Below are 13,549 nucleotides of genomic sequence, written 5' to 3'. Positions count from 1 at the left end.
AGATCACATTTGGTGTGATTGGAATTACTTTTAATTTAATTATTATTGTTTTACTAAAACATTCATCTAAATGTATTTTCTGGATCTCAGTTTTGTTTTATAATTATGTAGTATTTTATTTTTCATGGGAGTGTTTCTAACATCACATTAGAATGGACTAAAGTTTAATTCTTCATAGGTTATCTAAGGTTTATAAATTGATAAATTGCTGCTAAGTGGAGGCAGCAGCATTAAAATAAACAGTAATTATTGAGGAGAAATCTAAATAAATAACAAGTAGTATCTCCTGTGAATAGGTGGTACGCTGAGCCATGATTAAAGGTTCCAGGGCCCGGTCCATAGTACTACATCCCTATTTAACCTGCTGGTTCATTATAGAGCTACATGGAGCGGCTGTTACACATGATGGACTTCTGCTGAAAGCCATGAAGCAGGTGCTGAACCACCAGATCAATGACGTCCCAAATGAAGCTTTGGACTTCATTGACCCATGACCCGGCCCCATGAATCAAGCCCCAACAAAGTTCTTCTGAAGGACTGTGTTGCTGTTTCTGACAAATGCTCCAGAGCTTCAGCTTCAAGCAGACCATCACTACTGAAAGCCAGCGCTAAGCTGACCACCTCACTATAGCTGCTGGCAGTGTTGTGTTCAAGACCACCTAACCCGAGACCAAGACAAGACCAAGACCAGAGTGTATCGAGACCGAGACAAGACCAAGACTTTTAGGGTCCGATACCAAGTCAAGACCAAGACCGAGGGAAGTCGAGACCGAGTCAAGACCAAGACCAGCGCCAGTATGTGACAATAAAATGTGAAACATGATCAAAATCACTAAAATTGATCTAAAAGACCCACATTCACGTAAAAACACCTAGATATTTTACACAGAGAACTGGAATAAACATAAACATCTTTATTTAGTACTTCTATGTTGTAATCACAGAATTTCAAACAATCAAAGTCGATCAAAATAGTATTTTCTCTGCCTTTCATGAACAGTACATACATTTATGTTGTTTTTAAATGTGCTATTTCAAAACCATGTGCAAATATGTAAAACTGAAAAAATGCCAATCATTTCTCTCGTTTCTCTCTCGTATACAGATTATAGCTACATTATATAACTTTTCTTAAATAAATCTATATCTATCACTAAGTTGTGACAATATGTTATGAGACAGATAATTTGTTGAAAAAAAGATTGATCTCCTTCACTTCCTCCCTGAGCGACTACTGCCATCTGCAGAAATACAAACCCCATTGAAATACGTGCACAAAAACATGACTGACTTTTATCAGTTCTAAGACCCTTTTGCTGGATCAGATGGTTTGTTTTTGACCAAGCAGTGTATTTCTCCAGTTAGCACTGGGAACATGGAGAAAAGGCAGAGGAGCTCAATATTTTCACAGCTTGTCGGTCTCATAACATACTGACACAACATAGTGACATAAATATATAAAAAAAACTATATAACTTTTACAAAGATATTTTTTTGTTTTAACAAAGTTACATACTGCATCTTTAACTCTGCTGTTGAATGGATGTAGCAACTTATACATAACATACATAATAAAGAAATCTGACATTTAGAGGCCCAACTGCATGCGTTTCAAAAATAAAATTATACAACTGGAAGCAGTTTCATAATACGCCAAAGCTTTAGAAAACGTCAATGGCAAAACTCGAGAACAAGGATAACCATGTAGTTGAACAGTGGTTGAAATAAAGTAGGTGATACATAAAATTAGTTTAAAGTAAGGTTTCATTGCACTTCAGAAAGATTAGAGACTGCAGCATTTTTGCACCTAAACGTGCACGATGGGGTCTCATTACAATGCCTCCTCGACTAAAAACCCTTTCCACTGGTGCAGAGGAGGCAGGGACGGATAGCACTTTCAAAGCCAAATTGTGCAGTTGAGGATATTTGGACTGGTTTTCTCCCCAGAAGGCAAGAGCATTGTCACTGTCACAGTCTCTTATATCATTAAAGTATCTGTTTAATTGTGTTGCAATACTTGAATTCTGGACAGAGGAGCTGTGCTTCTTATGTGCCTTGTAGCGTGACAGAAGTCGAGGGCATTTGGCTGGTGGCGAATGACTGGTTGGATCCACATTCATGGCTTCTGAGCACTTGTCATCTGTACTCTCCATGTTCTCCACCCCAAAGATCAATGTGTCTGAAAAACACAAACACAATGACTGTGTTAGTTTTCAAGAACTTTGAGTGTACAAAATAATGTTTATGACAAAAGTAAACTGATGAAAAGAAGACTATAAATTCCACTTTATGATTTAAGGCTTTATGTGCTACGAATTTAAGACATTTTAAGATTTATAATTTTGCAAATAAGACTTTTTTTTCAGCAAAGAAAAATGCATACCAACCTGTCAGTGTCTTCTTAAGTTCATCTCTGAACTTCTTCACCGATGCTGCATTACCTCCGTTGGTAACATCTAAATCCACCCAGCTTAAGCCAAACTGTGGATCCAGCATGGCAGCAAAGAAGTACACATCATGGTTAAAAGGTTCCTCTCTTCCACTGTCTTTGGCCATGTTTGTTTTTGTAAAGATTCCAGAAAATCTTTTCACCAGAGACTGCTGGAGGGCTCTGACCAACGGCCGGCACTGCATTCGGGTCTCCTCCATCTTGAGGAGGTGTGTGTTCAAGTCCAGTACAGTTGGAACCACCATACTAATAGTCACTGATCTTTCCCCTTGGGTCAGCTCTGTTGCTTCAGCAAATGGAGAAAGAACTATACATAGCTCCTTTAGCTGGTTCCACTCCCGCGCACTGAACACGACATCCTCATAGTCTTTGTTGCACATTTCACTGAGTGATTTGTGTTCTAGAGTTGTAAGGGCCTGTACTTGTTTAAATGTACTGTTCCAACGAGTTGTATTTGCAGCTGGAACACTTTTATTGGTGCCAAATGCAGCCTCAAACTTATCTTTAAATTGTGAGCTGCTATGTAAAAGGGTTGCGAACTTTGATGTTTTTGCTATGGTGCGAGAAATGGTCTTGACCTCCTTCATACCATCATGCACAACTAACTGGAGAGAGTGTGCAAAGCAGGAAAGACGTTCACCAGATGACCATGGTAAGTCAATGTCTTCCTCTGAATTAATGTCCTCCCACAAGTGCTCGTCATCTAAATTATCCTCTTCACTCTCACTGTCATCAGATTGCTGCTGGGGCATGTGTACTTTGAAAGCACATTTCATATTGGGTGCATTGTCTGTTATGATATAGCTAATTTTGTCACGAATACCATATTCCTCAGTGATCTCCTCAAAGGCAGACGCAATGTGCTCTCCAGTATGCCTCCCTGTAAAACGCCTACAGTCCAGCAGGTAGGATTCAAGTGCATAGCAATCTTTAGATTTGTAGCACACATGGGCAGTCACCCCAAGAAAGGAGCGTAGCCTGCGATCAGACCAAAGGTCAGTTGTTAATGACACAGACGACTGGGTCTTCAGTTTCTCCAAGACAGTTTCCTTGACTTTTCTGACCAATTCTGGAATTCGTCTCTCAGAAACTGTTTTTCTAGAGATTGGTGTGTATTTACTGTCCAGGACTTCAAGAAAGTGTTTAAAGTGTCCATTTTCCACGAGGGAGAGGGGCAGACAACATCCAATGATCAAATCTTGAACAATGGCTTCACTGATGGCTTGCTGCCTTGGCGATTGTGGGCTGTAGAGCTGCACTTTCTGTGTAAATAACGATATTGTTGGCTGTGTGACATCACTCTGTTGCCCTGCCTTGTATTCCAGGAACCTAATAAATAGGACATAGAAATCAGTTTATCTGATCATATGAACATCAATTACATAAGAAAACAACCTTAAAAATAAGTAGGAACTTTACAAATACATGTCAAATATGTGTAATGTAATGTTACTAGAAACGCATGTAGATAAACAAAATGCAAATCAATGGTATTTTGGCCATCACATTTTTGAAATGGATAAACAAGTAAGTTAAATGACTGATATGGTATGAACCATAGAGAGTGAACTGGTAAAAAGTTACTTATTGACCTGAAATTGTAAATGGCAACATAACAATGTGGTTTCTAAAAGTAATTTGCCTATATCCATACAAAGCAACTAATTTATTAATTTTTCATAAGGTGAGGCATATTAGTCTCTTCACTCTCTGCTTATATCTATAGACTAGTTCCCACAGCCAAACAACAGAGCATCACCTCCACGTCTTATCTTCAATGCCAGGAGCTATATCCAGCTCCTAAGGTCAATGTAACTTACATTGACCTTAGTTTATAATTATGAGACAGTGAATGAATTCATTCACTGTCTCATAATTGTTTTTCATGAGAAAGAAAAAATCTAACTTAGGAACAGGATGTTATTATATGTCCAGTCGACTCAGTCTCTCAAGGTTAACTGCATTTGCTTACTTCCCTTAATAATGTTAATTGTAGGACCAATGCAAGAAAATACAACTTATTTAAGGTTAAGCATATCAGGTTTGGCACATTAATAAATTATATATGATGGCTTTGGAGACATTGGGGTTACCCACCAGCACAAGCCAGCACATGCTGACAGAACCATTACGTTCTGTCATGGTTACGTTACAGAACGTAACCATTACGAACCATTACGTTCTGTCATGGTTACTTATTGACAGAACCATTACGAACCATTACGTTCTGTCATGGTGACTTATTGACAGAACCATTACGAACTATTACGTTCTGTCATGGTGACTTATTGACAGAACCATTACGAACCATTGTTCTGTCATGGTTACGTACGTCACCTTATTATGGTTATTAAACATAGGTAGAGACTTCCACATCAGTCTTCTCCTTCATGAGAAGTATTGAACAAGAACCAAAATATATTACGATTATCTATTCAGACTTTTATTTTTGCTCTGCTTCCACCTATGTGCTGCAATCCACTCATGAAGCCGACAGAAATACGGAGACATGTTCAGGAAAGCTGTAATTGAAACAGCGTTGTCCATGCACAACACGAATCAACACTTCTTTAAATTAAATCAGTAATGTCCGACATGTTTTCACAAACACTACTAGGTGACAACTTGTGCATCAAGCTAGGTGGCAAATAGCGGATAAGAAAGGAGAACATTCACCCTAAAAGATAAAGCATACATATATAACTTTAGCTAACTTAATATGTGTAGCTAATATTGAAATAAGAACTGTGTGATGGCCGGGTAGAATAATTTTGATACCGAGGAAATTGCTTACGTTAACTTGCTAGCTTTCCTAATATCACTTTTACACACAGCTTACCTTTCTTTGTGCTTTCTTTCAAGGTGTCGATAAAAGTTGGACGTAGTCCCCACCGTCTCTGATAGTGAAGCACTGCAGAACTTACATTGCGCTGTATGCTTTTTTCTCAATGTTGCTTTACAAATGTATTGTTTGTGATTTAAATAGCCAAATTTTATAACCGATGATTTGGCCGACATCTTATCCCCTTCTCAGACAACCACTTGTAACTTTCAATCGAAGTGCTGCAGTCCGCGCTCAAGGTGAAAGGGGGTGGGGCGACAGCAGTTAAAAAAACAACAACATGCATTTACCAATGAGACGGGTTATTGCTTGGATTTGAATCAGGAGTGCATCCAATAAAAAGAAGGATCTTAAAGAAATTGATACTGATGATTTAGCGTTATTTTCACAGTTGTGGTCTTGACCGGTCTTGAAATAAAATACCGAGTCCTCAATGTCCGAGACCGAGACAAGACCGAGACCAAATGTGGTCGAGTCCGAGACAAGACCGAGACTATCAAAAAATGGTCTTAAGACCGGTCTCGAGACCAAGACCGTTTTCGAGTACTACAACACTGGCTGCTGGTGTTGCTAGGATGTGGTCCTGACGGGCTCATGTGGGCTGAGGGAGAGGTACCGAGAGACAACACATCCAGAGGTTTACATCCTGAAGGTGAGGAAACCAGGGATAGAAGAACAAAGATGGAGACGGCAGTACAAGTAACCCCTCCAGAACCGTTGGACTTCTCCTGTCCTGCAGAACGGGCGAGGTGGGCCAGAAGATTGGAGAGGTTTCAGACTGCAGCAGCTCTAGATGAGAAATGTGAGGAAGATCAAGTTAGTTCACTCCTGTTTGTTGTGGGAGAAGCTGCAGATGACATTTTAGCTGTTGGACCTTTGACTAGAGCAGAGAAAAGATGCCTGGAGCTGGAAAAGCTGTGTTTGAGCAGCACTATGTGGGGAAATCCTCCATCATCTTTAAAAGAGCCCAGTTCAGTTCCAGACGTCACCAAGATGGAGAGAGAGCAGAACCATTTATTACAGCTGGACACAAACTGGCAGCAAACTGTGGTTCTGGAGAACTGGAAGAAGAACTCATACGGGCCAGAACTGTAGCTGGGATAAAAGGACATAAAGCTGTCTGAACCGGTACCAATGGACTCTAAGTTAACGCTCACAAAGGCCAAAGAAAAAGTCCAGCAGAGGGAAACTGTGAAGAACCATAAACAGTTCTGCTCAGCAGCACAGCAGAGGGGAGCAGATCCAACATGGACGCCAGAAGGACCAAGATGAGAAAAATAAAGAGCCAGACCCGGCAGCAGTCAGAACGGGACCAAAGCCAGAGAAGCTGTGAGGAAAAGAGTGTGGTGGATGTGGCTGAAAGCAGAAAGCTTCATGGAAAGACTGCCCAGCTAGAGATGTTCAGTGTTGGAGCTGTTAGAAGGAGCTTCTTGCTGGACTTTGTTGGTTCGGCCCAGCAGCCAAACTACAGGAGGTCCCAGAACCCCAAGATGACCCAGACAGGCAGGATGATGGATTTCTAGGAGAAAGAGGGTTGAGGAGGTCAGAACCGTGGAGAGAAAAGGTCCAGATGAACCACCATGACAGATATGGGAGTGGTGTAGGGGTTTCTGGGAAGTTGGAGTAAAAATGTTCCTAACCAGAGTCCGGTGGGTCCTGTCTGCTGGTTGTACAGCCATGTTCTCCTGATATTGTTCATCTCTACTTTCTAGGAGCCCTTTTCAGTGAGCCAGGATCTAAACAATGGGAGGACTTGTTGAAATGACTGCAGACTCTCTGTAAATATCCTCACCATGAATCCAGCATCATCTAATATAGCCGACAATAAAGGAGTCAGAGACACAAGCAGGAAAGTCCAGGAAAAAATAAGCAGCATTTTTCCTGAAGAGTCTGAATGTGGTCCAGATGTTCTGCAGAGTAAAAACTGGAAAAGGTCCATTTGTTCTGGGCTCCACCTTCTGGACTGAAGCAACATTGAGCTCTGAACTGTTGGCCTCCAGTTAAATCTCAGCTTGGATGGTTGGATGAAGAAATCTGATGTTTGTTGGGAATTTGTTCTGCTTTCTTTGCTGATAACATTGATATCAGACTGGTTGTGTTTGTGATGCAGCATCCTGTGTGACAGTAGAACAGGTAGAAGCACTTCTGTTCTCATCATGTATTCATGTGTTTAGAAATGAGTGAAGTGTAATTATTGCAGCTGTTGATCCTTCAGATAAATCCCTCAGTTCCCCTCAATAGAAGGTTACTGTCACTGTGAAAATGAGCTGCTTCCATTCAATCACAGCAGCATTAATTAACAGCTCTGATGTCACACTTTGCTTATTAAAGTCCAGTTTGGTTCCAGCTCAGAACCACTGAAGGCCCGACTGAAATGTTCTGACACGTCATGATAACATGTTCTGGTTCTGCTGGGTTTAACTCTTTAAATCAGTTCTACTGGATCAGAAATCAGACATCAGTTCATCATGTTTCTGGGACTTTTACATTCAGGGAAATTAATTTTCTACATTTTAAAATGTATTTGTTCATATTTCAGTTTTAACCTGCATCCTGTTGGCTTCAGCTCACATCTTTTATTCTTTATTCAGATTGAGGAACTGCAGGTTGTCAGAGATCAGCTGTTCTTCTCTGGTTTTGGCTCTGAAGTCCAACCCCTCCCATCTGACAGAACTGGACCTGAGCTTCAACAACCTGAAAGATGCTGGAGTGAAGCAGCTCTGTGGTTTTCTCCAGACTCCCCTCTGCAAACTACAGATATTGAGGTCAGACTCCATGTTTTAGTTCTGATATTTGTGATGTGAAAGTTGTGTTGACACTAAACTGCAGACATCTGGCTGATATTCTACTGATGCACACTGAGGATCTTCATGGTAAAGTCTGCTTTCTTCTTCACTGCTTTGCTCCAGTTAAAGTTTCTTTCTGTTTCCAACTTCCTGTCAGGATTTATTGCCTAAAAACAGCAACTCCTAAACTCCACGTTGCTCAACTGAGAGCCTCCAGGGTTGTCAAAGACTCCTGGATCAGGTGTTGAAACGTTTTCACAGAAACTGAGTGAAAGTCTGCTAACCTTGGATTTAATCCTGTTGTAGTTGCCATGACTCTGATGATTGAGAATATTACTTTATTTTCTATTTCATGGGAGTGTTTCTAACATCAGATTAGAATGGACTAAAGTTTCATTCTTTGTAGGTTATCTAAGGTTTATAAATTGATAAATTGCTGCTAAGTGGAGGCAGCAGCATTAAACTAAACAGTAATTATTGAGGAGAAATCTAAATAAATAACAAGTAGTATCTCCTGTGAATAGGTGGTATGCTGAGCCATGATTAAAGGTTCCAGGGCCCGGTCCATAGTACTACATCCCTATTTAACCTGCTGGTTCATTATAGAGCTACATGGAGCGGCTGTTACACATGATGGACTTCTGCTGAAAGCCATGAAGCAGGTGCTGAACCACCAGATCAATGACGTCCCAAATGAAGCTTTGGACTTCATTGACCCATGACCCGGCCCCATGAATCAAGCCCCAACAAAGTTCTTCTGAAGGACTGTGTTGCTGTTTCTGACAAATGCTCCAGAGCTTCAGCTTCAAGCAGACCATCACTACTGAAAGCCAGCGCTAAGCTGACCACCTCACTATAGCTGCTGGTGTTGCTAGGATGTGGTCCTGACGGGCCCATGTGGGCTGAGGGAGAGGTACCGAGAGACAACACATCCAGAGCTTTACATCCTGAAGGTGAGGAAACCAGGGATAGAAGAACAAAGATGGAGACGGCAGTACAAGTAACCCCTCCAGAACCGTTGGACTTCTCCTGTCCTGCAGAACGGGCAAGGTGGCCCAGAAGATTGGAGAGGTTTCAGACTGCAGCAGCTCTAGATGAGAAATGTGAGGAAGATCAAGTTAGTTCCCTCCTGTTTGCTGTGGGAGAAGCTGCAGATGACATTTTAGCTGTTGGACCTTTGACTAGAGCAGAGAAAAGGTGCCTGGAGCTGGAAAAGCTGTGTTTGAGCAGCACCATGTGGGGAAATCCTCCATCATCTTTAAAAGAGCCCAGTTCAGTTCCAGACGTCACCAAGATGGAGAGAGAGCAGAACCATTTATTACAGCTGGACACAAACTGGCAGGAAGCTGTGGTTCTGGAGAACTGGAAGAAGAACTCATACGGGCCAGAACTGTAGCTGGGATAAAAGGACATAAAGCTGTCTGAACCGGTACCAATGGACTCTGAGTTAACGCTCACAAAGGCCAAAGAAAAAGTCCAGCAGAGGGAAACTGAGAAGAACCATAAACAGTTCTGCTCAGCAGCACAGCAGAGGGGAGCAGATCCAACATGGACGCCAGAAGGACCAAGATGAGAAAAATAAAGAGCCAGACCCGGCAGCAGTCAGAACGGGACCAAAGCCAGAGAAGCTGGGAGGAAAAGAGTGTGGTGGATGTGGCTGAAAGCAGAAAGCTTCATGGAAAGACTGCCCAGCTAGAGATGTTCAGTGTTGGAGCTGTTAGAAGGAGCTTCTTGCTGGACTTTGTTGGTTCGGCCCAGCAGCCAAACTACAGGAGGTCCCAGAACCCCAAGATGACCCAGACAGGCAGGATGATGGATTTCTAGGAGAAAGAGGGCTGAGGAGGTCAGAACCGTGGAGAGAAAAGGTCCAGATGAACCACCATGACAGATATGGGAGTGGTGTAGGGGTTTCTGGGAAGTTGGAGTAAAAATGTTCCTAACCAGAGTCCGGTGGGTCCTGTCTGCTGGTTGTACAGCCATGTTCTCCTGATATTGTTCATCTCTACTTTCTAGGAGCCCTTTTCAGTGAGCCAGGATCTAAACAATGGGAGGACTTGTTGAAATGACTGCAGACTCTCTGTAAATATCCTCACCATGAATCCAGCATCATCTCATATAGCCGACAATAAAGGAGTCAGAGACACAAGCAGGAAAGTCCAGGAAAAAATAAGCAGCATTTTTCCTGAAGAGTCTGAATGTGGTCCAGATGGTCTGCAGAGTAAAAACTGGAAAAGGTCCATTTGTTCTGGGCTCCACCTTCTGGACTGAAGCAACATTGAGCTCTGAACTGTTGGCCTCCAGTTAAATCTCAGCTTGGATGGTTGGATGAAGAAATCTGATGTTTGTTGGGAATTTGTTCTGCTTTCTTTGCTGATAACATTGATATCAGACTGGTTGTGTTTGTGATGCAGCATCCTGTGTGACAGTAGAACAGGTAGAAGCGCTTCTGTTCTCAGTCATGTATTCATGTGTTTAGAAATGAGTGAAGTGTAATTATTGCAGCTGTTGATCCTTCAGATAAATCCCTCAGTTCCCCTCAATAGAAGGTTACTGTCACTGTGAAAATGAGCTGCTTCCATTCAATCACAGCAGCATTAATTAACAGCTCTGATGTCACACTTTGCTTATTAAAGTCCAGTTTGGTTCCAGCTCAGAACCACTCAAGGCCCGACTGAAATATTCTAACAATACGTCATGATAACATGTTCTGGTTCTGCTGGGTTTAACTCTTTAAATCAGTTCTACTGGATCAAATACCAGACATCAGTTCATCATGTTTCTGGGACTTTTACATTCAGGGAAATTAATTTTCTACATTTTATTATTTATTTGTTCACATTTCAGTTTTAACCTGCATCCTGTTGGCTTCAGCTCACATCTTTTATTCTTTATTCAGATTGAGGGGATGCAATTTGTCAGAGATCAGCTGTTCTTCTCTGGTTTTGGCTCTGAAGTCCAACCCCTCCCATCTGACAGAACTGGACCTGAGCTGGAACGACCTGAAAGATGCTGGAGTGAAGGAGCTCTGTGGTTTTCTCCAGACTCCCCTCTGCAAACTACAGATATTGAGGTCAGACTCCATGTTTTAGTTCTGATATTTGTGATGTGAAAGTTGTGTTGACACTAAACTGCAGACATCTGGCTGATATTCTACTGATCCACACTGAGGATCTTCATGGTAAAGTCTGCTTTCTTCTTCACTGCTTTGCTCCAGTTAAAGTTTCTTTCTGTTTCCATCTTCCTGCCAGGATTTATTGCCTAAAAACAGCAACTCCTAAACTCCATGTTGCTCAACTTAGAGCCTCCAGGATTGTCAAAGACTCCTGGATCAGGTGTTGAAACGTTTTCACAGAAACTGAGTGAAAGTCTGCTAACCTTGGATTTAATCCTGTTGTAGTTGCCATGACTCTGATGATTGAGAATATGCACAGGCATGAGCAGACAAGCCAGAGGGCCCGGTGTGGAGCAGAATTATAACGATGAGAGATTAAAGCTGTCTACTACTGAGGTTAATGCAAAGTTACAGACAAGTAACAGACTTTAAGAAGCAAACTGAAGATAAAAGTCTTTGTGTTTTCTGCTGCTTCAGAATGATGCTTTGAGCCAAAGTTAGCATTGCTAAGCACTATTAGCATGTATTTAAATGAGGTAGCAGTTGGTTTTACTGTATATTGAATAATTTCTAACATTATTGGCCAGTTAAACTCTTACTGACTCGATATGAGAGGAAAATGAGTTTTGTAAATAACTGAATAGGAGCTAAGAGCTGCTGATGTCCAGAGTGGACCAGGAGCCAATCTTTGGACCCGCTGGAAGAGCAGCAGACGTTGGTTATTCAGCTGCTTTGGCTTCACATGTTGCTGCCCTGGACGACCTTGAAGGTCGACCTTTGCCCTCACCTGCCTCCTCATCTGGACCAGCTGCACATTAAAGGGATCCCCTATCTAGCCTTCCCCATCCAGTCCAAACTCTAAAGGATTTGGGCTCCATGAACCTAACAAGTTCACTTGATATTAGTTGGTTTGCTCAGCAAGTGAACTGGATGTTTGTTTTTAGCCACAACAAACCCAAGCAAGGACTCAGGCCTGCAGCGCTTTATTCTGGCTTCAATTATCCATATTTAGTCAATATTAGCTGACCTGATAAGTGATGTTTTGGACTGAGAGCAGTTTGACCTGATAAACATGAGAGGTGAATATTGTTAGAAACTATTATGACACTGCTGAGATCACATTTGGTGTGATTGGAATTATTTTTATTTTTATTATTATTGTTTTACTAAAACATTCATCTAAATGTATTTCCTGAATTTCTGTTTTGTTTTCCAGTTATATATTACTTTATTTTCCATTTCATGGGAGTGTTTCTAACATCAGATTAGAATGGACTAAAGTTTAATTCTTCGTAGGTTATCAAAGGTTTAGAAATTGATAAATTGCTGCTAAGTGGAGGCAGCAGAATTAAACTAAACAGTAATTATTGAGGAGACAGCTAAATAAATAACAAGTAGTATCTCCTGTGAATAGGTGGTACGCTGAGCCATGATTAAAGGTTCCAGGGCCCGGTCCATAGTACTACATCCCTATTTAACCTGCTGGTTCATTATAGAGCTACATGGAGCGGCTGTTACACATGATGGACTTCTGCTGAAAGCCATGAAGCAGGTGCTGAACCACCAGATCAATGACGTCCCAAATGAAGCTTTGGACTTCATTGACCCATGACCCGGCCCCATGAATCAAGCCCCAACAAAGTTCTTCTGAAGGACTGTGTTGCTGTTTCTGACAAATGCTCCAGAGCTTCAGCTTCAAGCAGACCATCACTACTGAAAGCCAGCGCTAAGCTGACCACCTCACTATAGCTGCTGGTGTTGCTAGGATGTGGTCCTGATGGGCCCATGTGGGCTGAGGGAGAGGTACCGAGAGACAACACATCCAGAGGTTTACATCCTGAAGGTGAGGAAACCAGGGATAGAAGAACAAAGATGGAGACGGCAGTACAAGTAACCCCTCCAGAACCGTTGGACTTCTCCTGTCCTGCAGAACGGGCGAGGTGGGCCAGAAGATTGGAGAGGTTTCAGACTGCAGCAGCTCTGGATGAGAAATGTGAGGAAGATCAAGTTAGTTCACTCCTGTTTGCTGTGGGAGAAGCTGCAGATGACATTTTAGCTGTTGGACCTTTGACTAGAGCAGAGAAAAGATGCCTGGAGCTGGAAAAGCTGTGTTTGAGCAGCACTATGTGGGGAAATCCTCCATCATCTTTAAAAGAGCCCAGTTCAGTTCCAGACGTCACCAAGATGGAGAGAGAGCAGAACCATTTATTACAGCTGGACACAAACTGGCAGCAAACTGTAGTTCTGGAGAACTGGAAGAAGAACTCATACGGGCCAGAACTGTAGTAATTAACAGCTCTGATGTCACACTTTGCTTATTAAAGTCCAGTTTGGTTCCAGCTCAGAACCACTGAAGGCCC

The 13,549-nt window shown here is 42.0% G+C and overlaps 2 protein-coding genes and 1 long non-coding RNA gene across 8 annotated transcripts in view; 1 reads left to right on the top strand and 2 right to left on the bottom strand.

Moving 5' to 3' along the window:
* The window catches only part of LOC105923771, a gene marked incomplete at its 3' end in the record, with an annotated part of 780,934 nt that overhangs the window by 127,510 nt on the left and 639,875 nt on the right, over window positions 1–13,549 (bottom strand). The gene's annotated exons all lie outside the window — the stretch shown is intronic.
* Window positions 1–13,549, top strand: part of LOC118556356 (NLR family CARD domain-containing protein 3-like) — a 112,900-nt gene that overhangs the window by 23,395 nt on the left and 75,956 nt on the right. For 2 of the 6 annotated variants that reach the window (XM_036133619.1, XM_036133623.1), the window contains one exon: window positions 7,883–7,897. The exons of the other annotated variants lie outside the window; for them this stretch is intronic. In XM_036133619.1, the coding sequence (XP_035989512.1) occupies window positions 7,883–7,897 (15 nt within the window). The remainder of the gene's footprint in view (window positions 1–7,882; window positions 7,898–13,549) is intronic. 6 annotated transcript variants of the gene reach the window in all.
* Window positions 900–2,984, bottom strand: LOC118561515. Its single transcript, XR_004930098.1, has 2 exons — window positions 2,388–2,984; window positions 900–2,179 (listed from the first exon to the last, which is right to left on the bottom strand). It is a non-coding gene; the product is annotated as an uncharacterized LOC118561515 (long non-coding RNA).

Source organism: Fundulus heteroclitus, unplaced genomic scaffold, assembly GCF_011125445.2.
Source record: "Fundulus heteroclitus isolate FHET01 unplaced genomic scaffold, MU-UCD_Fhet_4.1 scaffold_65, whole genome shotgun sequence".
NCBI lineage: Eukaryota > Metazoa > Chordata > Actinopteri > Cyprinodontiformes > Fundulidae > Fundulus > Fundulus heteroclitus.
Note: the sequence above shows the minus strand (reverse complement) of the source record. Positions and strands in the feature narration are given on the sequence as shown.